Genomic DNA, 25,300 nt, shown 5'->3' on the forward strand with positions numbered 1-25,300 from the left:
GCGGCCCACCTGCAATACCACCGCGGCCCACTAGGGGGCCGCGGACCACAGGTTGAAAACCACTGCTCTACACAAGTAAAATGCATTCTGGGAAATATTGTGTCTCACTTAAATGCACAGACTGTACTATGACTGTGAAAGTGGAGCTTCAGAGCTTCATGATTTTATGTCTCGACTGGGTTTCATCACAACCTCATGTTTGCTCCATTCTGCTGTCATTTTTTTTATATTGCCCAATCATTGTTACATTTCAGTCACATTATATCACTACGAACCATGATTGCTGTTAATTTTTGTGTGCAATTATTTTTCCCCAATCACACTTACATAAGCAACAAGCTTTGCATTTGAAAGATCTAGACATTTTAGTAACAATCTTAGAAAATTTTCAACTTCAAAAAATAAATAAAGGGCAAAAAAATGTAAAAATTTGCATCATAAAATTAATTTATTCCACATAAAAATACAAAATCATATTAACGACATTGACCAGGTATGAAAGTCTCCCCCAGAAATAGCTAACATTAATGGTTGAGGAATAAGTGTGTAAAGAAAACAAATAAAAAATAATGGAAAATATGTAATTGTTTTCATTCTTGGCTTTTTTTTTTTTTTTTTTTGCAAAAAATCTCTAAAAAATAATGAAAATATTTCTCAGTACAAAGGCTACATTACTACTTGAAGGTACTAGCACGTCGAGTAAATACACAGTAGAAAATGATTTTAGTGAATCACAATGCTCGCAATGAAAATAAATCTGCAATAAAGATTTATGCCTTTTTCTGTTCTTTTTTTTTTTTTTACAAACAGTACAAACAGTATTGCACATTACAACAAAGAATCAAGGTTCTCAGCCTTTAAAAAAAAAAAAGAAAGGGACTAATTCAAGTCTAGGGTGAGTAGAAGGCCACCACATCAGCGACGCATCTGGGGCTTGAAAGTTGAAATGTTTAATATCTTTCCAGCTTCCCAAATGAACATTCTTTTCTCTGCATCTTGCCAAAAAATCATAACTTTTCTGCCATCCCTAAATGATACAAGGTTGACAAATCGGGGCATTTGGCCTTTACAAAACAAAGGGGAACACATCGTTTCACCAAACTTAAAAAACTAGAACCAACAGAAGATTTTAAGCATAGTAAAGGTCTGATTGTAAATAAAAACGTAAGTAGTATGTCTATAAGCACCTGACGGCCTGTTGACCCTATCGAATATATATATATTTATTAGTAATAAGATCAGATGTTTGTTTGTGGAACACTGTGATGTCGCAGCAGCTTCCTACAGTATTAAAATAATACATCTCTAACTCCTTCAGTTGTTTTTGTTTTTAACTTTTTTTTTTTCAAAAATAAAAATAAAAGCAAATAAGTATGACAAAAATAAAATTAAGCATGTTAAATTTTTGCTTGTTCTCTAGCAGAATTAAATTAATATATAGTCTTTTTTTATATAAACGTACTTAGAAAATATCAATCTCTCTCCTATTATATTTCAAAATTGAGGTATTGCAAAAGATAACGTTAGTCAGAAAGCACACGTTTTTCTATTAAAAAAAAATAATTAAAAATTAAAATAAAAAAATAACACGCTGACTATTCAATCATACAAATACAAAGAGTAGTGCATAAATCTACTACACCGAAGGAACAAACATAGAAAAACAGAGAAAAATCTGGGCAGGGAAAGAAATATCACAAACACACCCAGAATCCACCACCATTGGGATCAAGTTTACCCACAATCCTCTTTTTCTCCATCGGTAACGTTACACATTTGTCGTTTTTTCAGACGTGCCAACCTAAAGCTGACCGTTTTTTAACTCTCGGATAAGCAGCCGAGACGCGTTCCTCTCCACCATCTTTCAATTTAGTTTCGACATGTCCACCGTCGACATGATTTTACTTCAAGTTTTGCTGGATATAATCTGGATATAAATGCAGCGGTTCCGTGAGGTAATTCCGCCCGCCGTGTCTCAAAGTAAGCTAAGTCATTTAGTGCCAGTGTTCGCTAATTCTTCCAGAGTCACCGGCTGGACACAGTATTTTGTGAATCGTCGGTGTGTAACGTAGTGTAGTTGGTCATTTCGAGTCGGACAGCTCTTTGGTTCTGACGGGACGCTAACTAGCAGAAGTGTGCGAGATCTGTGTGTTTACATGCGCTAGTTTCACAGGACGTTCCTGTCAGACATCAATAACAGTTAAAGCGAATCACAGTTCTAGGCGTCATCTAACCGAAATACATAGTGTATAAAAATTGCACAATTCCATGAACAATCACTGCAAAAACTACTTCACCTGTTAAAGACATTTCGCTAGAACATCCTACATCTGACTGAGTTGAGCGGTTCTGTCATCTTGCAGGTCTCATGTGTTTTTTTATGTGTACAATTATTATTTTGTAGTAGGCCCATTCCTGTCATGGCCAGTTTGTGCTCTGTGGAAGCTTATTTCTGCCACGGACTTTTTAAACAAACAATTCAAAATTTTGTATCCCACAACTGTGAGAAACTGAACTGTAATTGAAAGTTCATAATAAATAAACTTGCAATTCTGAGAAAAGTCAGAATTGTGAGATATAAACAAAAAAGTACAAATTATAAAAAATAAAATACTTTTTTTTTCATTTAGTTTATATCACGTTTCCTCACAATTCTGAACTTTGTCTTAAAATTGTATGAAAATTGTCCAAATTGTGACAGAATTCTTAAAAAAAATAATAATAATTAAAAATCAAAATATATGACGGAATAAAAAAAATAGACTTGCGACTTTTTATCTCATGATTCAAAAATTATTCTCTCAATTTTGTGTTGAGTTATTTTCTTAGAATTGCAAGTTTATTTCGCAATTTTGATTTAACATCTTAATTCTAAGTTTATATCTCACAATTCAGACTTTTTTTTTCTTCACAACTTGGAGAGGAAAAGTGAATTGTGATCTTGTTTTTGCCATGAAAAAAAAAAACCTTTTTGACAATTCTAACTTTTTTCTCATAATTGCGAGTTTATACCTCAGAATTCAAACTTTTCCCCACTCACAATTCAGAATTAGTTTTTCCCCTCACGAGTCAGATTTGTGAGATAAAACGATGCAGTTACCTTATTTACTCTTTGAGGAAGTAACCTTCCATAGTGCTTCATATCGCTCTCCCATCGCGGGGGAAATGAAAGAGAGACCTGATTTTACAGCATGCATCGCAGACTCATTTGACATCCAGACGTAGACCCTTCAGAGCGCTCGTTTGCCTGAATAAAGTATGACGGCATGGACTCATACCATGGATTTAGCAGCAAAAGCTATTGCAGCATTACATGTAGTTAATACTAAAAACTCGTCAAAAATTAAGCCTAAAAAACCGTAGCGAACAGAAAGAGATGCATGCATGAGGTATTACTATTCATTTCAACATGGAGAGCCAATGGTGTTTTACTCTAATAAATACTTTTTTTTTTTTTAACAGCTCACTTAAACATGATTTTCATAATGAATTCATTTTACCTTTGGTAACTTTTTTTGTCATCATCTAGGGGGGAATTTCCTACCACTGTTTTTCACAATAAGTGCATGCTTCTTTAAAACATCTGACACCCAAAATGTATTGTCTATGTGTATATAGATAAATATAAACTAAAAATATATCCTTTTTGTAAATGTACTGTATATGTTATATATAGTCTCACACTGCCTAATATTACCTACATGGAGCACTAAACCAATCAAACGAAGGATCATGAGAGAATTAAAGCACAACATCCTGACAAGCGTTAACATCGACTGTTTGTGCCAAAGTGCAACGTTTGAGCACGCAGACTCAAAATTCATATTTTCCTAAGTGTTTGTAAGCAGAGAATATAGTGGACAGAGATACCATGATATTTGTTTACTAAAACCAAACGATGCGAGGGGAGATCCGTGTTCGGTGGGTGGAGAGGGTGATGGGATGCTTGGCATCAGCTCCAGTGGAAGGACACATGCCGAGGTCGATCTCCGCCCTCCTTCACTAGAGGTTTGTGGAACTCTCTGCCGGCACGCGAGTGGATGCTCGCCCAGCAGTACTCGCAGTAATACTGCAGACAGGTGACGTTGGCACAGAAAAAGGGGGCGAACTTTCCTCCGCAGCGAGCGCCCTGACATTCATCGCACATCTGATCGTCCAGCACGTACGGCTTCACCTCCACCTGTGGGCATGGGCAGAGAGAGCGATTATAAGTTTCTGAAAACACATACATATAGACAGTTTTAATGGAAACAACATTAACAAACATTACTGCTCATGCATGATTTTGTGGCCTTATACTTAACATCCGGAAGACTTCTGCAAAGAATCAATAACAACAGTAAAGAAATAACAACAGAGGCGTAGTTCACTGACAAGCTACGCAACATTGTGTTTTTTATCGCATGCGATTTGTTTGATTATGCACATGATACTGCATAGCTTGTCAGTGAACTATGCTCTGTGTATTAAAATGTCGCTCAATCTGAAAGCATGGGATGCAGATTTAATACGAATCACAGAAACAGCTTTACTGACGAGATGCACGTGACAATCGCATGCACATACGCACACATATCCTTTTCTATATAGTTTGCAATTTTACATATTTTAGTAATATGTAATACTTAAGATCATTATTTATATATGCGTGTGTGTATTTAGATAGAACTAAATGCATTAAAAGGCTTAAAGCAAACTTAAAATCTCTCCATTTACCCATCAAACCTGGCTAACTTTGCCTTAATAATCACTGTGGTAGAGGATGACAACTACTGACTTTTGTTTCTAGATTCACATTTACACTAACAGCTCAGAATGAACTAGCACTTGTGGATGTGTCATGTAGATGGAGGGGTGATTCTGGTGAGCGTCTAGTTTTAGTCCAGTGTCTATGAGCTCTTTACTTCTGAATAACATTCCCAAAACAGTCAAGTAAGTCCAGTGTGCACAGGAATAGCATGGAGCTATAATTAACAAACGCCACGCCTGAGACTTCAAATGGCTGTCTGGCCTCCAGAAGCCCATGGTCATGTTGATTACACACAGTCTGCTCTGGGGTTTCCAGTCTGTATTGTGGGCCTTATGGAAACAGCCTGCAGGAAAACCACGGTACAGAAACTTCCACTATGCAATCACATCTAGAATTACAGTTATAAAAGTACAGTATAAACCTCTTCTGGGACTCGTCTAGTCAATACGGCATTCATAGCATTCTGCACATTTTTTAAACTGCACATGATTATGCTGATTTACAAAGTGTGTAAAGTGTCTTTGATGCAACTGCTGTTTGATGCATCTAATGCAAACACTCTGGTAAACTCTGGCTGTGTTTTGAAAGGTCAAGAGGCATCAAAGTTCAAATAATTTCAAGTAAACACATTATAATGTCACATTGTGAAGCATTGCTGACAGTATCACTGTAGTTTAATGCTTCATTCACTGCACTTGAACAGTATTATTTCAGTATAATTCAGAGACCACTATAGTTTTTAATCAATATTTCGAATTTTTTATTTTATATTTATATTTTTTGTACTTTTATATTTACATTTATATATTTTTTCCATTCCACTGTAAATTTTAGTTAAAATTTTATAAATTTGCTTTTTTGTTATTTTAATTATTATTTTTAATATCAAAAGTTTTTAGATTTTAGTACATCAACTTAAACTAAATGAAAATAAGAAATGTTGCTAACCGGCTCAAATAAAATGAATAAAAAAATAATATATATATATATATATATATATATATATATATATATATATATATATATATATATATATATATATATATAATTTGTTTTTGTTTTTTTACTTTATGTAAAATACAATAATGTAAAAAACTTTTCTGTATTTTATTTAATGCATTGTACTTTTTATAGTTTAAGATTTCTTTTCATAGTCCTGATTATATATGTGAAATATATTTGAAGTGACATTCAGCCAAGTATGGTGACCCATACTCAGAATTTAACCCATCCGAAATGCACACACACAGAGCAGTGAACACACACACACACACACACTGTGAGCACACACCCGGTGCAGTGGGCAGCCATTTATGCTGCGGCGCCCGGGGAGCAGTTGGGGGTTCGATGCCTTGCTCAAGGGCACCTAAGTCATGGTATTGAAGGTGGAGAGAGAACTGTACATGCACTCCCCCCACCCACAACTCCGTCCAGCCCGAGACTAGACTCACAACCCTTCGATTGGGAGTCCAACCCTCTAACCATTAGGCCACGACTTCCCCGATTTAGGAGTTGAATTAAATGACAGACATTGCAGCTCACTCACCCGTTTGTCAATGTCATTATGCTGCAGCTGGACAAATCTGGCGCTGATGGCAGCGATGTAGCTCTGTTGATTGGAGAAGGCCACTCGGCCCGCACCTTTAGGGTATTTGAGTTCTGGGTCAGTGTCAATGCCGGCGTAACACACACCTCCATACAGCCGGTCCATGATCATAGCCAGCTCCACTAAACACACACAGAGGAGAAACACACCATTATACACAATATGATGATAATGAACAAGATTACAATAAATGACATATTTACAACTTGGGAGGACAGCAAGAGAGATGAAATGAGAGAGAAATTCACCTGCTCGTAGAGGTCGTGGAACGCCTCCCACAAAAATGGTCTTGCGTGGGTCGAGAGGCTGAGAGCCATCCATCACGAAATCACTGTCACTCAGGTTCCACGGGCGAATCTGGACCTGAGAACCAAAAACTGTTCATCTCTAGCAGAAGCAACAGGTTTGTTTTAAGACCTAGTAGTTCAACTAGTTTTCTGTGAAGAAAATAATTTGTGCATCTCAAATCTACTCTGTAAATTATATTAGCTTATTACACTAATTATATATATATATATATATATATATATATATATATATATATATATATATATATATATATATATATATATATATATATATATATATAAATTGTAATATAATTTACATTCATTTAATTACTATATAATGTAATTAAATAAAATTTACTTAAAATATTTTAATAAAAAAAATAAAAAAGTGTGTGTATATATATATCATTTAAATTTCCTCTGAACAGTGTTTCTGTCTAGACGGAGAGCTAAACCATTTTTCTGTGGATGTGGGCTGTGGCAGTGCTTCACTCACTGGTTTATCTTTAATAGTGGGGCTCGAGACACACAGGTAGAGTTTCCCGTCCTCCTCGATGCAGGCGTCAATGAGGGCCTGGACTGAGCTCTCCTCCTGGAAGAGCAGGAAAGCGTAACCTGCAGAAGGAAGAGCATGAGAGATGAGACAATCTCTGGCTGCACAGAGTCAGACTGCAGCCAAGACCAGAAGAGCTCAGAACACAGGAAGCACATAACCGCTGCTGACGACAGAGACTCAAATGAGTCTGCATGTGGAGGAATAAAGACAACCAGTCTGGAACTAACAGTTAGCATTCAGAGGACTTCATCTCATGATGCATATGGAAATACACACTTAACATGCATTTGGCATTAACCTGACTGCTTTAAAGAGCACATGCTGTGAATTCCTGACGTCTATCATTCCCTTCTTAAAGGAGTGTTTTTCCCTCTATAACACTGCAGTTTGACAACATCAGGATCAGAGCCAGCAGAAAGACCAGAGGGAAGAGAAGAACAAGGCATTCTGCCGCAGGGAGAGAGACAGCACGAGAGTGTAAAGAGTCAAAAGAACGGAGAAGTAACAACAACCTTGGGAAACGGAGTCAAAGACATCAAAATAAATCAGAGAAGTGTGTAAAGAGAGATTCATCAACAAGCATCAGACATAAGAGTGCCAGAGGTTTCTTCATTACAGCTTAAATATAATAAATAAATACAAATAATTTCAGATGGGATTATTCTAGTCAATTAGAAATTATGATGAATAATAACAAAGATATCTGAGAGGTATTTGTCTTAATGGGATTATTAAATCATGTAAAGACATTTTAATATATTTTACATAATAAATATATATTTACAACTATGATTTAACTTTTATGCTTGCAAAAAATAAGTAAAAATAATCATAATTTATCAGAATACACAGCCACTTTTGAATGGTTTGTAGTAAAAACAATGGCTTTATTTCTGATTGTGTAATTCCTGCAGCCTCCAGCAGGGGCTAACTGGACCATGTTAACCAGCGAAACCTTGGCTTCACTTCCATGCTGCTTTCCAGCTGGTTTCTGAACAGAAGGAGCTCTTAGATAAATCTCCGTGTTACTGAGAAGCGTATAACAGCACCTGAAGAAGGCATTTAACCCCAGTCCTGCCCACTGTGAGTCATGATGCTTTACACAACACTGGATGGAAAAATGACCAGCATCTTCCATTCACTCAGTCTGGATCAGTGTTTCATACGAGCTGGAGGAACAATGAGCAGCTTCCAAACAGCGGTTACACTCGGTGACTGCAAAGCAGAGGCATGAGCACTACTGCAGCCCAAATAATTAAAATAATTAAAAGTGCACACCATCATACAGAGCAGAAATCTCATAAATGAAGAAACATAGAATACAGTGGCCTCAAAGAGTAATTGGACACTTAAACCGTTCTTAATGTGTGAAATCACTGCATTATATAACAAAGCATCAAACCAAGTGACCTTTTTTCATAATCTCACCAGCCTTTTTTAATCACAGAGCACAGGACTTATGACAGGATATATGAGATGGATTTCTTTAATTCAAATTATTCACATAATAACAATAACAACAATACACACACACACACACACACACACACACACACACACACACGTATATATGTATTAGGGATGTACGATATTATCAGAAAGTTATCGGAATCGGCAATGGCCAGAGATGAACAATTATGCGGTATGCCCTGCGGTAAGATGAAGCGCTCACATGTGCTCAGAGCGTGCACGCAAGACAATCAGGTCAGCACTGTGGTCATCCTTGAAGCAAGCTTTATTAATCAGAGCGTGCAGCAGAAGCAGCCTCCCCTGGGTCCTAATGCACATCCGAGAAAAGCTTTTATTTACTTAGGGGGCGCTGTTGGTCTTACTTGTATATAAAAAGTAAAATACACAAATAACATTGTATTTCTGATTAAATAAACCAGTGATTATGTCATAAAATGAGTATGTTTTGAATTATATGTCAGAAGCTACATGAATAAAAATCACAAACATGACACTTTAAATTAAACACACACACACACACACACACACACACACACGTTTTTGTGAAAAGTGGGGACATCCCATAGGTGTAATGGTTTTTATACTGTATAAACTGTATATTCTATCACCCTTCACCAACCCTTCACCTAAACCTAACCCTCACAAGAAACTTACTTTCTCAAAAAAAAACTCATTCTGTATGATTTACAAGCATTTTGGAAAATGGGGACATGTGTTATGTCCTCATAAGTCACCCTCTCCTTGTAACACCTGTGTCTTACCCATGTCATTATACAGAGTTGTGTCCTGATATGTCACAAAAACAAGAGCACACACACACACACACACAGATTTATTCATTAATGCGTGATATATATTCTTCCAGACAGATTACAGATACAAACTGTTAAAAGCTTTCAACTTCTAACTATAAAAAAATGTAATAAACATTTCTGGTAATGTTATTAAAATGTTTAATAGACTGAAATAAATCTGTATTTAATCATAAAATATGTATGTGTGTGTGTATATAGTTTTGAATATATATTTAATTGAATAAAATTAACTACAATACTATCATATTATTAAAAGCACACACACACACATAAGATAAATAAAAGCAATAAAATTAACCGTAAACTGAACAAAAGCTTGTACAATGCATTATAACCGGCATAACAAAGTAAAAAAAAAAAACCTTAAGGAAAAATCTATTTGCCAAATGAATTAAGCAAATATACATCGTATAATATGAAGTATATCCAGTCGTATATTTGTTCAAATCTCAAGGATATGCGGATTGTACCTGTGCTCTCCTCAATCTCTGTTAGCTCTCTCCAGGGTATTCACACAAACATGTACGTGTGTAACATGATGAAATGCAGTAGGTTTCTCCCTCTAGGTGTGTATCTGTAACTACTTGTCCGTGTGCGTCTGTTCGAGCCTCAGCAATGAACACCTGGAGGCACTTTGACAAGACAGAAAGCAATCTGACGCACACAACACAACAGTTTCCTGATGCTCTGAGACTACACACTGACCAGCATCCACACACGAGACTCATTTAGTGGGCATGCTGATTACAAACGCTCTGCCAGGCTGTGACCTAACACTTTCACAATTTTCACTCAAACCAAGGAGGTGTCAAGAGGAATCACGCGCTCACTGATTTGCTAAACACCTGCAGCTGTATTGATGATGTCATTGTCATTACCTTTAGGGGGAAAATAGGATTTGCTTTCTGCTTTATGAGGCCAGTCCACCACCAGGTGTCCGTAGCGACGGAAACTGTTGGTGATCTCATCTGTTGGAAAAATGAAACGTATTTAGGATTTTAAATGTTAAACGTAAGAAAATCAAGCAGTCACTGCATCTCCTGAATAACAATGCTGTGGACTCTGATTCTTTTAAAGGCAGTTCATTGGTATGAATATTGTCTGGTGTTTTTCTGTGGTTAAAAAGGCAAAGCCTACAGTCTATAAAATATTCTGGTCTGAAGATATACTTTAAGTCAGTGACAAATTAAAGGACATTTTTTATTTTAATATATATATATATATTTTTTATACCAGGTGAAAAACAACTCTAAATGATTAGAAAAATAAAGTTCCCACATTCCCACAAAAAATCTGACATACCTCAACACGGTTATAGTTTTAATATTTAGAATGATTTTTTTAGACCTTTTGCATTTAAATTGTAGTACATTTTTACGTGCTTTGGTCATTTTTGTTAGTTTTTGTTACTGCAATACATAATATTTGAGTAATTTCATTGCTTCGATTTAAACTGAACAAAAATTATAATTGTTGCTATGAAAACTACCTAAACTAAGTTCATGTAGTATTTATATAATAATTTATTTCAGATTTATTTCAGTTAACAGAAATGTTTTAATAGTTATGAGTTAAGTTTTAGTTAAAGGGATAGTTCACCTAAAAATGAAAACTGTCATCATTTACTCACCCTCAAAAAGATATTTTGAAGAATGTTGGTAACCGAACAGTTGCTGGCAGCCAATGACTTCCATAATATTTTTACTTAATTGAAGTCAATGGCTACCAGCAACTATCTTTCAAAACATTCTTCAAAATATCTTGAGTGATCAGAAGAAAGAAACTGAGAATAAGTCAATGACAGAATGATGATAAACCTGAAACAGATACATATCACACTAAAATCATTGTATACTGTACATTTAACGCATATGAATATTAATGAACATCCCCTCCGAACTCAAGCTCAGCACTGAGGGGTGTATATGTACCTTCATCAATGTCTGGAGGCAGTCCTCCGACAAACACCTTCCTGGAGTAGCGCTCCATCCTCTCTCCGTTCTGACAGCGGCCGGGCGAGCTCAGGCCAGGGGTCAGCGGATGATCACCGAGACCGTCGTCCAGGAAGCCGTCCTCGAAAGGAAACAGTGAAGAGCGACCTGCAACAGGAAGGAGAGAAAACAAACAGAAGAAAAGGAGAAGAGGAGGAATCACACAGGAAAGGAGATGAAAGAGAGAGAAAGACAGAGGAGAGAAACTGATTAGTGGACAAAAAAACACTAGATTTCTACACCAATTATATTAAACTCACTGAAAATTATCATATTAATTTAATGTAATATACTACCATTTTATTTATATTCCGCTAGGATACATTCAATTGATCAAAAGTGACAGTAAAGACATAACATTTATATTAAAAGGCTGTTTTTGTAACTTTATATTCATTAAAGATTCCTGAAAAAATGAGTCACCGTTTTCAACATTGATAATAATAAGAAATGCTTCTTGAGCAGCAAATCAGCGTATTAGAATTAATTAATGAAAGATCACGTGACACTGAAGACTATGATGTAATGATGCTGAAAACTCAGCTTTGCAGCACAGAAATAAATAACATCTGAAAATATATTCAGATACAAAACAGCTATTTTAAACTGTATCACACAATATCACTGATTTGGCTGCAATAAGAGACTACTTATGAAAACATCATGCAAACTTCTGAATGGTAGTATACACATATATTATGATATTTATTTCAATGGCGTTAACAACCATATATTTTGGTTAAAAATTATTAATTAATGAAATATTACATGATACTGGATCGTTCCAAAGGGAAATGAAACAAAATACAATCTATTTCTTTTCTAGCTCATGTATATCAAATGTTAACCTGAAGAACGTTAAAAAAGAGGGATGCAATCGATATATTCAGAGCATCATTAAACAAGGCACATTTTCAAACTGCAATGCAAAAACTAAAACATAATAAATCAAATAAATAAGAAATTAGAAACTGTGATTGAAAGACCTTTATAGACAAACACGAGAGTTGTCCACATGATTAACTCCAAACAGTCAACTTTCTAAATAAGATTTGACCATCCGTTGATTATTTTGTGAGGAAACCAATAGCTAAAATATTCCTTTGTATATATGCAATAACATAAAAGGAAACAATATTTAAATAAGCAGAAAAACAATGGCAAAATCAACATGAATTTATGCAATCACTGCACGAAGGAAGCAGATATTATGATATAATGAGCCCCAGTGACCCTCAAAGACCAGGAAGAATTCAGCCCGAGCAAAAGCCACGTCATTTCTGCGAGCACAAAGATAAAACGGCGACAGGTTACCTCTTCTGCGACCATAGCTCCTGGCTGCTCGAGAGCAGAGAGACAGGGGAAGGGAGAGAAAGATGGACAGATAGGGACATGAACGAGGGGACAGACAGACAGACAGACAGAAGAGGGAGAGAGACAGACAGGGTTTTTTTCCCAAGCTTGTTTTCACTTGTCGTTGCATTATGAAACACTTCAGTGCAATATTAGTATGCAAAGCATTTTGAGTGATGCCACAAGAGATGAGTTTGCTCATTCAGGTGAGCACAACACAATCTTCTTGTTTGAGCAACAATTAGTTAAACTGACATGGTAGCTAACTAATATAATAACAAATCCACACAATCCAATAAATCCAAAAGACACAGAGATTGTAAGGACATTTTCTATAGTTGTTAAAAATATGATTTATATTTGTATTTTTATGCATGTAAAATTATTATTTTTTACTATACACACACACACGTATGTATTTTATTCCAGTGATTGGAAAGTTGAATTTCCAGCCATTACTTGAAAATCATAAAGGTTGAAAACAGTTTTACGGAAACTGTCCTTTTCTGAAGAATAATTTGATGTATAGATTTATTTATTGATTTATTACTTTTGGTTGATTTAATGAATGCTTGCAGAATTTCTTTTAATAAATGCCCCCCAAAATGCACTTTTTAACAATATCCTGATGTGTCCCGAAGTAGTCAGGTCTATGAAGAAAGCCATAGAGAACGGCTCTGAATGCATGACATTTTCAGAGTTGGAGCTATTGTTCTCATTCTGTGGAGTCTCACTTTTTTGGGTTTTCATTAAAACTGCCTGTAGCCACTGAGTACATAAAGACGTCTAACCGGCAATGTCAGGGGCTTTCATACTCCTAGCAACAATGAAAAGAGAAAGCTACTGCGTCTGGAGTGAGTCACTGCATGTCCTGAGAGATGGACGGGGTATTTGTTCCTCAGTGGGATTTGAGAAGTGACTGTAGGGCAGCAAGAAAAAGGAAAGTCAGTGATACAGCAGTTTCTCTTTCTGTTAAAGAATAACCACTGTCACATTTAAGAGCGAGAAACCACAACTGGTGGAAGTCCCTCGGGCTGATTCTTAATACAAGTCACAGCATATCACTCACAATCTTGACACACTGGGATCCAGAGCAAGAACACGGAGTCTGACAAACTCTCTCCTCTTAACATGTGAAATGAACACCAGCATGGCACTTTTTGTACAGTTTTGCCCTATATATAGATGGATTCATGTGTGGGCCCAGATCACCAGGGGTTATAATGAGACAATCTACTTGTGCTTCTTGCTTCTAGTATAAATATGTGAAGGTGTTGTTCACAAAAGATACAGTGCTCATCTGAGGCATGTCTAAAGTGCTTGACTATGTATTTTTGAACTAGATGGACGTCTTTAGCCATCACAGCACATCTTACCGTTATTCAGCGTTTCACAATAAGACACGTTTTTAAGATGTCATGTTAAGTTATAAATAGTTCAACATTTGACATGCAAGGCAGCATATTAACTTCAGTTTGAAAACACGGACTAGTCAACTAAATCTGTGTCAGGATAAAAAAAATGCTAATTTATACAAACTAGGGTTTTATAGTAATATTTTTGTTAAACGTAGTAAAGCCGAAAACACAGAATAAACATTAAACATGAATTAACTTGATGCCGAGGGAATGTTTTAAATGTTTGATTTATTTAAGTTAAAGCACCAGGACACATGTGTGTAGTGTAATGTAATGTAATGTAATATAATATAATATAATATAATATAATATAATATAATATAATATAATATAATATAATAAAAATGTGGTCGAATCTGGTCAAACTGGGTGATGGCTGGTGGGCAAAAGTAGTAAAATCATTTAAAAAAATCTTTATCATCAAACTTCAGTCTGTGAAACTTTGAACTTTAAAGGCGAGTTCATACAAACGGACATGGAAACTATTCTCCCAGTGAAATTGTCCAAATGAGAGGTTTTAAGAGTGGTCACGGGCCCTGCAGGCTCCTTCCTGTGCTGCTTCCACCAAACAACGTCCATAAACCACACGAAAGACACGCCAGACCACAAACATCCCACTCGAAGCTTTTCAGTGGTACCTACAGCAGATACACAGATACCTACAACAACCATCACGCTAATGAGCATGATTAGCTGGAGTCGTCCCTGTGACCCTGGTAAAAACGCTCCTGGCGTTTCCTCCCTTTCATGTTCGTTCCTCTGGCCGTGTGCCACTGACCGTGTGTATATAAGCGTTCAGGACTGCTAATCATAGCAGGGGAGATGCTCATGTGTGCGGTTTGGTGGCACCACAGAAGGAAACTGAGGGTCAGCACATTGCACTGGGGCCTACAAGACACTAATGAAAGACTGAAATGGGTTTCGCCTTGGTTGATATGGGAAATTATAAGGGAAATCTAATGTGTTTATTAACAATAAAACACAATTTAATTCTAGCAGAAGAGACCTAAATAAAATTGCTCAATTATATGAATTGGTAGAAATAGACAAAAGGCGCAGACACAAAGTGTTCCTGTACAAATAAGCATATACACTACCATTCAAAAGTTTGGGACATACAATAAAATATTTTTTATTCAGCAAGGATGCATTAACTAGCTAAATACTGATTTATAAGGCTACAAAAGATTTCTATTTCAAATAAATGTTCTTTTGAACTTTCTATCCATCAAAGAATCCTGATAAAAATGTATCACAGTTTCTTTAAAGACAAAGCAGCACAACTTTTTTTGCATTGATAATAATAAGAAATGTTTCTTGTGCATCAAATCAGCATATTAAAATGAATATTTCATACTTAAAATGTATATATACACACACACACACACACACACACACACACACATATACACACACATATATACACATACATACATACATACATACATACATACACACATACACTTTTAAATGGTAGTGTATATTGAATAGTTTGTCTCAGCAGAAATATGAGGGGATATATAATAATATATATGTGCAACCTTAAAAATCCATCACTTTTTTCATCTGAAATGAAAAGTATGTGTTTAATAAGACATAGTAAGAGAGAGATACTCACAGTTCAGTGGTAATATATGTTCCGCTACTGGATGGTGAAAGTTGAGACCCATGCGACCTACAAAGAGATGAGAAAAACAAGCCTTGAGAGTTAAGAAACCATTAAGGCATCTGACACACTGTAAACCAGTTTATTACCCTTCTTTGATGAAATATTAGAGTTTAATTCACTAAACTGATGTGAACATCAGATGTAAAGGCTGAATGAATGTTTAGGATCAATTTTAGCATAAAGACTTCTTTAAAGCTTTTGGACTAAAAGCAATACAAAGTTATAGATGAAAATGCAAAGCATACTTGCATTGCATTGTGAATTGTGCTGTAACTCATTTCAAAATGTTAATAAAGTGTGCTTAAAGATAAATTAATAACTAATGAAACACTTACATTTGCATTTTCAGATTTATTGAATCTATTTATGAATAGTTTTTAAGTTTTTTTTAATGAGCACATGTCCCCAAAGGATTTGCCAAATGTCATAGTGACCTAGGCACCTTCCAATTAAACACACACATGGGTTCTCTGTTACTACATGAAGAGTTCATTTGCATGGCTGTAAAACAGCTGTTGATTTATTTTCAGAGTCAGAGCTGTAATGTGCCTGCTTTAGCAGTTTTGGTTACAAATGACACCAAAGCTCTCATGGGCTTCCAGAGAATGCTGTAAGCAAGCCTCGACGGGCTTTTATGCAAATTCTGAACTGTTGCAAGTCACATTTGCAATCTTCCCCACAGCGCACCGAGAATCCCAGAGATGCTCTGCCCTTCAGTTGTTCAACCAATGCCAAGCAATGGCAAGTGATGAGAAATTTGCACAGCGTGGTACAGTTTCAACAGGTATTTGGCTCTGTGAGATTGTAAGACATACAGGGCAAATGTTTCCCAGCTTGCATGTGTTGTTCGGACTAGTGTGCTGTGCTGGTGCTGTGCTAAAAGAGCACATCCTTCATATTTGGACTATTTTCTCAATAATTAAAATCAAAGAAGTTCAACCGCCAGCAAATGTGCCAATGATAGCCAAAGCACACTAATAAAAAGGTGTTAAGTTGATTCTAAATTAATTGTGCATCACGATTTGATCATAAAGCATCAACACCTTTGAACACCCCATGATTCATCTCATCAACAGCACAATGCCCTTTAAAGAAAGCCTATGCGTCAAATACATAGTCATTTGAATTAAATGTCACTGCTGAGTCATTCTGAACAAACAATACTTGCATACAATTAACAAAAAACTGTTATTTGTAAGTATCCTCCTCTTGTTTTTCAGACTTTATAACTAAAGGTACTAAAACAAGATTGCATGTGCATTAACGAATGCATTGGCGTTTACCCAAAGCGACTTAAGGTGTGGTCATATTTGCAAATTTTGTGGGGGCAAAAATGTAAACTGTCTATTGCCAATTAGCATAGTAATGTATGAAGCACAGCAACAACAGGAATAATTTCTAGACCGAGCTGCGGATTTGCTTGACCAAACTGAACCAATCGAGAAATCTGAAATTTTGTCCTGAAGAAATTTCCATTAAAATGAATGGATCTCACCAGTGAAATGTAAATGTGAAAACAAATACATTTTATGCATTGCTACGAGAAGCTGGAATTTACCTGTCATACAAAAATCTATACGATTATTTTTTAAATTATCGTCTTGAATTTACGTTGAGTTTACATTTACTGCACTATGTAGTCACTAAATTTGGTTTAAAGATATTTGGACTTTAGCTGGAACACAAAACACATAGTACTAAAAGAAATGAAAAAATACTTCCTTTCCAACATACATTTGGTTAAAACAATCACTGTTTTAACAGGGAGAGAATTTGCATGAACAAATTTGAGGTCAAACAGATAATGGGAGACACTTATTGAAATGTAAACTATAAATAAATGAGTACGGTTATAAATAAAGCCTCAGCATTAATGTTATTCAATATTTTTGCACTTTCTTTGGAATATTAAAGTGATGCATGGAAATATTTAAGAACGGCTGTAATTTTGAGGCTGGTTTCACTTGTTTCAGACTTCAAGACAGCTGGAAGAGCCATTGGTGAAGAAGTTCCTCTCCAGCACGTCTTTAACCAACTGCAGCTGTGGTTCTTCTGACCCAACAGTGACATAATGGACAGACAGAGTATCTCTACCGGTTTGAACATTACTATTCTGTAAAATATACAAGCAGCTTAAAATGGTAGCTGAAACATGTTCTAAGCTGGTTTACGGGGTTCACCAGATGAACTACCAAGTATAAAACCAGGCCACAACTGCTTAAAGTGGTCAAGCTGGTTTTGTGAGCTTTGTAGCGGTTTATTGTCTACAGATGGTCTACAAGCCCAGCCAGGTAATGGCAGTCTAGCTAGTCAGTCACCTAAAAACCAGCTAATGATCAACTTGGACCTGTTAGAAACCAGTTACCATGCTTCCATCTTAATCTGGTTTTAGCTGGATTTGCCAATATCCTCATGCAAGACTCACCTAATTTTAAAGGAAACCTACAGCTCACATTCAATTAAGATAACATCAGTATTTTTTGACAGGGAAGAGACACCTCAAAGATAAAGCCGAACATGTTCCCCTGACATTTGGTCTATGGTTATGCAAATCATGCATTTCCCTTTCCCCTCTCGCTGTTTGATCAGGCCTGAACTCTGGAACCAAATGTCAGCGTCTTTCCTTCTGCATGAAACAGGGCGACTTTCTAGTCTTGTTTTGACAGATACACATAAGCCAACATTTCCCCTGACACACCAGCTTAAAATAAAGGTTAGAATACAACATCTAAGGACTTGGCGCTTCAACAATGGAGCACAATTACAAATGGGTTAAAGCTTGTGTCTCAAACCTTTGTTCACGTATACATGACAACGTTTTCAAAACGATTTGCGTTTTGCGTTTACACATACAATTTGCGTTTACACATACACATATACGGTGTATTTAGTTTACACTAAAACGGCCAAAAATGTATGCCATGCCAGTAGTTGGCGCTGTCACCTTGTTAGTAAATAGTACCTGTAGGGAAGTGATGATTATATGTTGTATATGATGCTGGTTGTAATATTGGTGAAGTAAATCCACATTTTGCTTAAGAAGCGTTAGCAAACTCTTGAGCAGCAACAACAGTACCATATACTCTGCCATTGTTGTGTATGTTTGTTCGCACTTGCCTTTAAAATTCAACATGTACTGCACATGTCTACATAACTAACATGTACTACGCACGTGCACGAAATCACCATTTTCAAAGATTCCCGAATTGGGTGTTTAAACGGAAAGATAACGGTGATATTTTCAAAAACTTGCACTTTGAAACCAGTTTTCAAAAATATGCCTTTTCAGTACCCAAAACGACATTGTTGTGTGAACGAAGAGGTAAAACGCATAAAAAGTTTCCCGTTTTTGGCTGAAAACATTTTTGTGTAAACGACCCCTTAAACCTAATAAGAAAAATATTGGATCTGACAATGGTTTTAGTAGTTATTGACTAAATGATGCAATTCATCATGAAATCTACAATTTGGTCAATTTCATTTCAGAATTGTTCTGATAATAGGTTAATTGCAATGCAAATAAAAAATTATATTATATTAAAACTTAGAAATTTCAATGGCAAATTTATTTCATTAGTGACTCGTATACATTTTGAGTTTGAACATTATCCCTCTTTAAATACAATAATCTGCTGTAGCCAAAATCACATACATTAGATTTTTTTGTAACATTGAAAATGGGAAAATTCCAACAATTTGCATATGGAGCTGCATTAATCTACATATACCGTATTGAACTATATTGCATTTTGAATTAAGTACTCTAATGGACAACATTATTAAATGCTGACCATTTCAAAGTCTCATTAAATTTCTCTAAAGTCTCTTAGCTCTGATTCTGATGAAATTGGCTTAAAAAGCCATCAGTACAAGCTTTTGCTGTTAAAAATCAGACTAAAACTGTAATGTCCTTGAAATTGTGCAACAGTCACATCAACATTCACACACCTTGAGCTTCACACGGCAATGCTAACAGGACGGATTTAAGGAAAGACAAACCACGTTAAACTATTAATAGAAAAGACCCTACACTGAAATGTGGTGCACTGAGAACAGACAAACTGCTGCGAAACTGATCTGAGGCAAACAGTTAAAAGATAGTTCACTCAAAAATGAACATTCTGGCATCATTTACTCACCCGTTTGATTTTTAACGTGTGCTGGTTTTGTTGTCCATACAAAGAAATTCAGTGGGGTTTCAAATGATTTTGGCCACCTTTGACATTTATTGTTTGAACAGCTGAAACTTTCAACAAAATGTCTTCTTTTTTTGTTGTACAGAAGAAAGTCATATGGTTTTGGAATGACGGGTGAATAAATTATTTTATTTTCATTTTTGGGTGAACTATCTCTGTAAATCTAGTCAATTTAATATGTTGGCAACACTTTACAATTAGCTTTCATTCATTAACATTAGTTCATATAAACAATAGCAATGGACAATTACTTCAACAGCATTTATTAATCTCAGTTACTGTAAATAATCGGTTAATAAATAATCTGTTTGCTAATAAATGCACACTGTGAACTAAAATGAGCGCAAACATTTTCATTAAACTAAAGTTGATAAATTCTGTAAAACCACATTGCTTATTGTTAGTTCATGTTAGTTTATGCATTAACTAATGTTAACAAATGAGACCTTGCTTCATGTAATTTTTTTAATGCTTTTAAGGCATTTATTTTGACTTTGAAAAGTTTAATGTAACTACAAATGCTGCTCAGTTTAAATATAAAAAAAACGTTAACAGACAGCCCTGTTAAATATACAGAATTATCAAAATGATGCAGTTGCAACACTAAACAATACTAATTATTTAAGCAAGCTGAAAAACCTTCAAAATGAAGGCTGATCTTTCATTGTCCGATCACACGATCTCAAATAAGAGTGACAGTCTGAAAAACGAGACATTTTGGCTTACACTCTTTGTCACAGTATCCTGGGCCTTCAATACGGGATGAGGTGAACTGTGAACCCTGAGACACTTTCATCAGTGTCAGCGTTCAAAGTCACACCAGCCTAGGCTTGGCAAACATCTTGCATCATGATCTTAGCTACCGTCTCAACTTTGGCCTACAGGGTCAAACTGAGCTCTGACTGAACCCAGCGGACCTCAGCGTCCCAGATTACAGGTCACCCTGTCAAGCGCTTTCTAGTTCTAACTGTAATGAGAGGAACCGGTTTGTGCAGATGTGAAGAAACAGTATCCTCAAATATATTCCCCTCTCATCAGCTAGCTCATAATGAAATCAGACTGCCAAGCTGTGACTGTCACCACAGTATCAGCCAAGCTCTGGAAGATTTTTCAAAACCTATGACGTGTAGGAAACAACCGGTTTGGTTCAAACCTTTGGTCACAGTTACACAAGACAGATCATGTGAGAGGGCCAAAAGAAATCTGTGTGTGTGTGCTCGCACAAAGGCATCTTTGTGATTGTGTGTGTGTGTTTGTGTCAATATTAGGACTTCAGAAAGCCAATGAGAGTGTGCTCGGATTATTCTATCCTGTATTTCTTTTCTTCCAAATTCAATCGTAATAATGCGGATTCAGAAATATTAACAGGTTCAAAACACCTCAGAACAGCCTTTGAACCAAAGACTTGAGGACATCTGGAGCAAAAACAAGAAAACCATCCACTTCAGACAGAAAGCAAACTAAAATGGTTACATGTAGTTCAGCCAAAAATTAAAGTGCCATCACACTTACCTGTCTGACTTTCCTTCTTCTGTGGAAAACAAAAGATGATATTTAGAATGCCCCTATTATGGATTTTTGAAAATTACCTTTCATGCGGTGTGTAAAGCGGCTCTAAGTGAATGAAAACACTGAAGAATTTTTATATCTGAAAATGCAGTGTATAAAGTTATTGTCTCTCAAAAGAACAAGTCGTTTTTAGCCATTTCATTTTGACGTCAACATGAAACATTAGTACATTGGCCGACCAAGTGTTGGTCTTTTCGTGTTGGTCTAAATGAAAATGAAAATTCATTCTTTGCCACTAGGTGCCACTTTTGGAGCAGTAAAATATCTGTATCCCGGGTAAAGCTGTACAAAAAAGCAGCACTGCGCTCACAAACGCTGCTTTATCAGGCATTACAGGCATTATGAAATGAAAATAATACCAACCTGACCAATGATCACAGATTAGTGTCACGCAAAAGGAGGGTTTGGAAAAATGAATCGTTAAATGAATTGTTTTGGGAGTCGTTGAGCATATAATGTAAAAATAAATACATATTAAAAGACAATGAAAGTGGTTTTTGACCTTGCCATGGATGTCAACTCCCAAAAGCAAAATATGAACCTTTCATAACCCATAACAGGGGCACTTAAAAAAAAAGAAAAAAAAAAAAAGCCCTTTACTGTCCATACAGTAAAAGTCAATGGGGTCCAATGTTGTTTGTTCTTTAAAATTCCTTCATTTTTGATTTCCAGAGAAGAAAGTCATTCAGGTTTAAAACAATATTGGGGAGAGGAAATGATGACAGAATTTACATTTTTGGGCACATTATTTAATTCCTTTAAAGGGGCCATACCATAATGCTTCAGTGTTCTTCATGTATTCTAAATCATCTTACTTTTTTACTTACTTACTTACTTTTTTTTTTGCCAAAAACAGTGAGGAATTAGCTTTTCATGATTTCATTTTTTTTTTTTTTTTGCTGCTTTGCCTTTAAGACTTATTTTTAAACACCCTCACATGTGAAACAAAGGCATTTGATACACTATCAATAGATAAAACGGGTGATAAAATATTTACATTGTTAGTTTGTGTTCATAGTGTATATACAGTACTCTATGATTAGATTGCAGCAATAAGCAAATGCCAATCTATTCTAAACCATTCCCAATGGACACAATCAACTTCTGCCCTATACATTCTTTTTCATTCAAGAAGCTGTTTCACTTGAACATTCATCATAATAGGGAAAAAAGATGATCACAATTTCCATTTAATTCCAGAAAAACAACAGACTGATTTGGATTAATGAACCTGTTTTACAGGTCATTGATGTGCTAATGACCTCTCGTAACCTTATCAACAACAACATAAATGTCATGACAAGCAGATGCCAAACTGCAGTGACTCACCGAATTTCCCAAACACGCGCGCACACACACACACACAAGAAGCACAAGCACTATTCATGCAGACGTAATATGGGAGCAGTTTATTTGGAAATTTAAATGGAACCATTTGGAAAGGACTTTAGAAGTTCCAAGAAAGATGGGTTTGTAGCAAATATTTGCAGTCTTTTTTTGCAGTCGGTTCGTAGTCTACTTTACTGACATCTGCTCGAGGTGAGGATTTTGCCAGATTGTCAGTCAGGATTTTCTGCTTTATTCCAGGGGTGCTCACTCAAGTACTCAGATCCTTTAACTGCCAAATTCATTCTCACCGACACATTTGACCCACAACTAACTAAATCTATTCCCACAGTGCAGCTCTTCACAGCTCTTCTCTCACCCAGATCTGGAAAAACACCTGATGTGGCTCTCCATGCATCCAGCACATAAAAACAATAACCCTCTCCTCCTGTTTTACATGCTTCCATTGTCTACAAGAGGAAAATCAACTCTCATGATATCCCATGAGACTCTAGTGTGATCTTAAAACATCACATGAGAAAATTTCCCACAACTACTAAACTTTCCCTTCAGCAAATTGTCTGGACAGAATCACTGAAAATTATAGTGATCAAAATTCGGGAAGAATAAATATGAAAAACCAAATACGTTTTACAAACATATCTGTATTTACAGTAGACAGTAATATATAATTTACAGTACTGTACTGTGTGGTTTTTTTTTTACGTTTTTGAAAGAAGTCTCTTATGCTCAAGCAAGGCTTCATTTGTTTGATCAAAAATTCAGTTAAATTAAGAAATATTATTACAATTGGAAACAATGGTTTTCTGTTCGAATATATTTTAACATTACATTTATTCCTGTGGATTATTAATAAATAAAAATTATTAAAAGCATAAATTAAAATGTAGCGGCAGAAAAATACACCAGAACAAACAAATATAATTGAAGCAAAGTGTTTTGCATATTTTGAGGTCAAAATAACAGAGAAGCATGGATGTATAAATAGTCCTAACCTGCAAAATGATTCCTCCATAAAAATTAATGATAGTTATTAGTGGGCCAGCAGCAGGGTGAGGTTTACCTTTGTCACGGTTTGTCCCAATCATGTCCATTAAGGAATTCTCTAAAGTTTGCAAGTTGAATGGGTCAAAGGGGCGATTCCTTTCCTGAAAGACAGAAGGATTGGGCCAAAGGTCAAAAGAGTTAAAAATGAGTCACGCAATTATCTTAAAGATGATAAGATATCTTATTTTTAACCAGGAAACACCCAAATAGACAATAAGAAACTGCCTGACTGATATGTAAAGTGAACAACCACAGTTTTCGGGTTTTTTTACATGTAATTTATGGGTGGGTAAATCTGAAATTAAATATACTGCCAAAACAACAACAACAACAAAACAACAACAACTCAACAATTCAAATCCAGTCAATGACAGTGTTGTTATGGTCAATTAAAACTATTAAAAATTATCTTTGTTAACTGAAATAAAGCTAAAATAAAATTACATTTAAATGTAATATTAAGAAAAATATGTTTAAAAATTTGAAACATTTAAAATCACAAATGTCGCTTCGGCTAATAATCACTGAAGTTCTAAAATGACAGATATTAGGTTAATTAGAAATAGTAAACATAAATAAATAAACAAAAGCACATAATAAAATTATTAAAACATCATACAAATTAAAGTGAAAACTGCAAATATAAAAGGCAAGTCAAAATTAAAAAAATTAAATACTATGAAGATATATAAATAATGCAAATTAACATTGGTCCATAAATGATCAGAATTTCGGTCTCTTAAAAGGTGACTAAATACAGATTTTATATATATATATATTTTTTTTTTCTTCCTCAGAAGTGCTCACTTTAGTACTCGTATTGTATATGGTTTCCAGTTGCTGAGATGTATTGTTTCTTTTATTAATTGTCTCTTATTGCTCATTTTCTAATATTTATTGTCTTATGTCATGCATATTGTTTATTATATTGTTTCTATGCCTTTCTTCCCCATCTTTTCAAGAAAATAATTTCACTGTACTGAAATACAGATGACAAAGATCTTAAATCTTTATAAAAGCAACTTTATTTCCAGACAGAACTGGTGAGTTAAATCAGCTTTTGCCAATTTTTTGGTCAGACTGTTCCTCCTGCCCTCTTACTGTCTAACACTAATCAGTTGAGATGACTGCATGCAATCAAACAAGTTAGACAATGAGCAAGAGAACAGAGGAAAAGTGAGACAGAGAGTGAGTCGGTGAAAGTGTGTGGATGAATACGGCAG

The 25,300-nt window shown here is 35.5% G+C and overlaps 1 protein-coding gene across 4 annotated transcripts in view; it reads right to left on the reverse strand.

Moving 5' to 3' along the window:
- Positions 1-601: 601 nt before the first annotated feature.
- LOC113092352 (cytoplasmic polyadenylation element-binding protein 3-like) overlaps positions 602-25,300 on the reverse strand; it is a 30,418-nt gene continuing 5,719 nt past the window's right edge. For all 4 annotated transcript variants that reach the window (XM_026257934.1, XM_026257935.1, XM_026257936.1 and 1 more), the window contains 9 exons: positions 24,094-24,178; positions 15,868-15,924; positions 12,793-12,816; positions 11,419-11,586; positions 10,366-10,455; positions 7,143-7,261; positions 6,605-6,719; positions 6,297-6,478; positions 602-4,180 (listed from right to left, as the gene is read on the reverse strand). In XM_026257934.1, coding sequence (XP_026113719.1) covers positions 3,953-4,180; positions 6,297-6,478; positions 6,605-6,719; positions 7,143-7,261; positions 10,366-10,455; positions 11,419-11,586; positions 12,793-12,816; positions 15,868-15,924; positions 24,094-24,178 — 1,068 coding nt within the window. In that variant the 3' untranslated portion in view covers positions 602-3,952. The remainder of the gene's footprint in view (positions 4,181-6,296; positions 6,479-6,604; positions 6,720-7,142; positions 7,262-10,365; positions 10,456-11,418; positions 11,587-12,792; positions 12,817-15,867; positions 15,925-24,093; positions 24,179-25,300) is intronic.

This window comes from Carassius auratus, unplaced genomic scaffold (genome assembly GCF_003368295.1).
Source record: "Carassius auratus strain Wakin unplaced genomic scaffold, ASM336829v1 scaf_tig00214573, whole genome shotgun sequence".
Taxonomy (NCBI): Eukaryota; Metazoa; Chordata; class Actinopteri; order Cypriniformes; family Cyprinidae; genus Carassius; species Carassius auratus.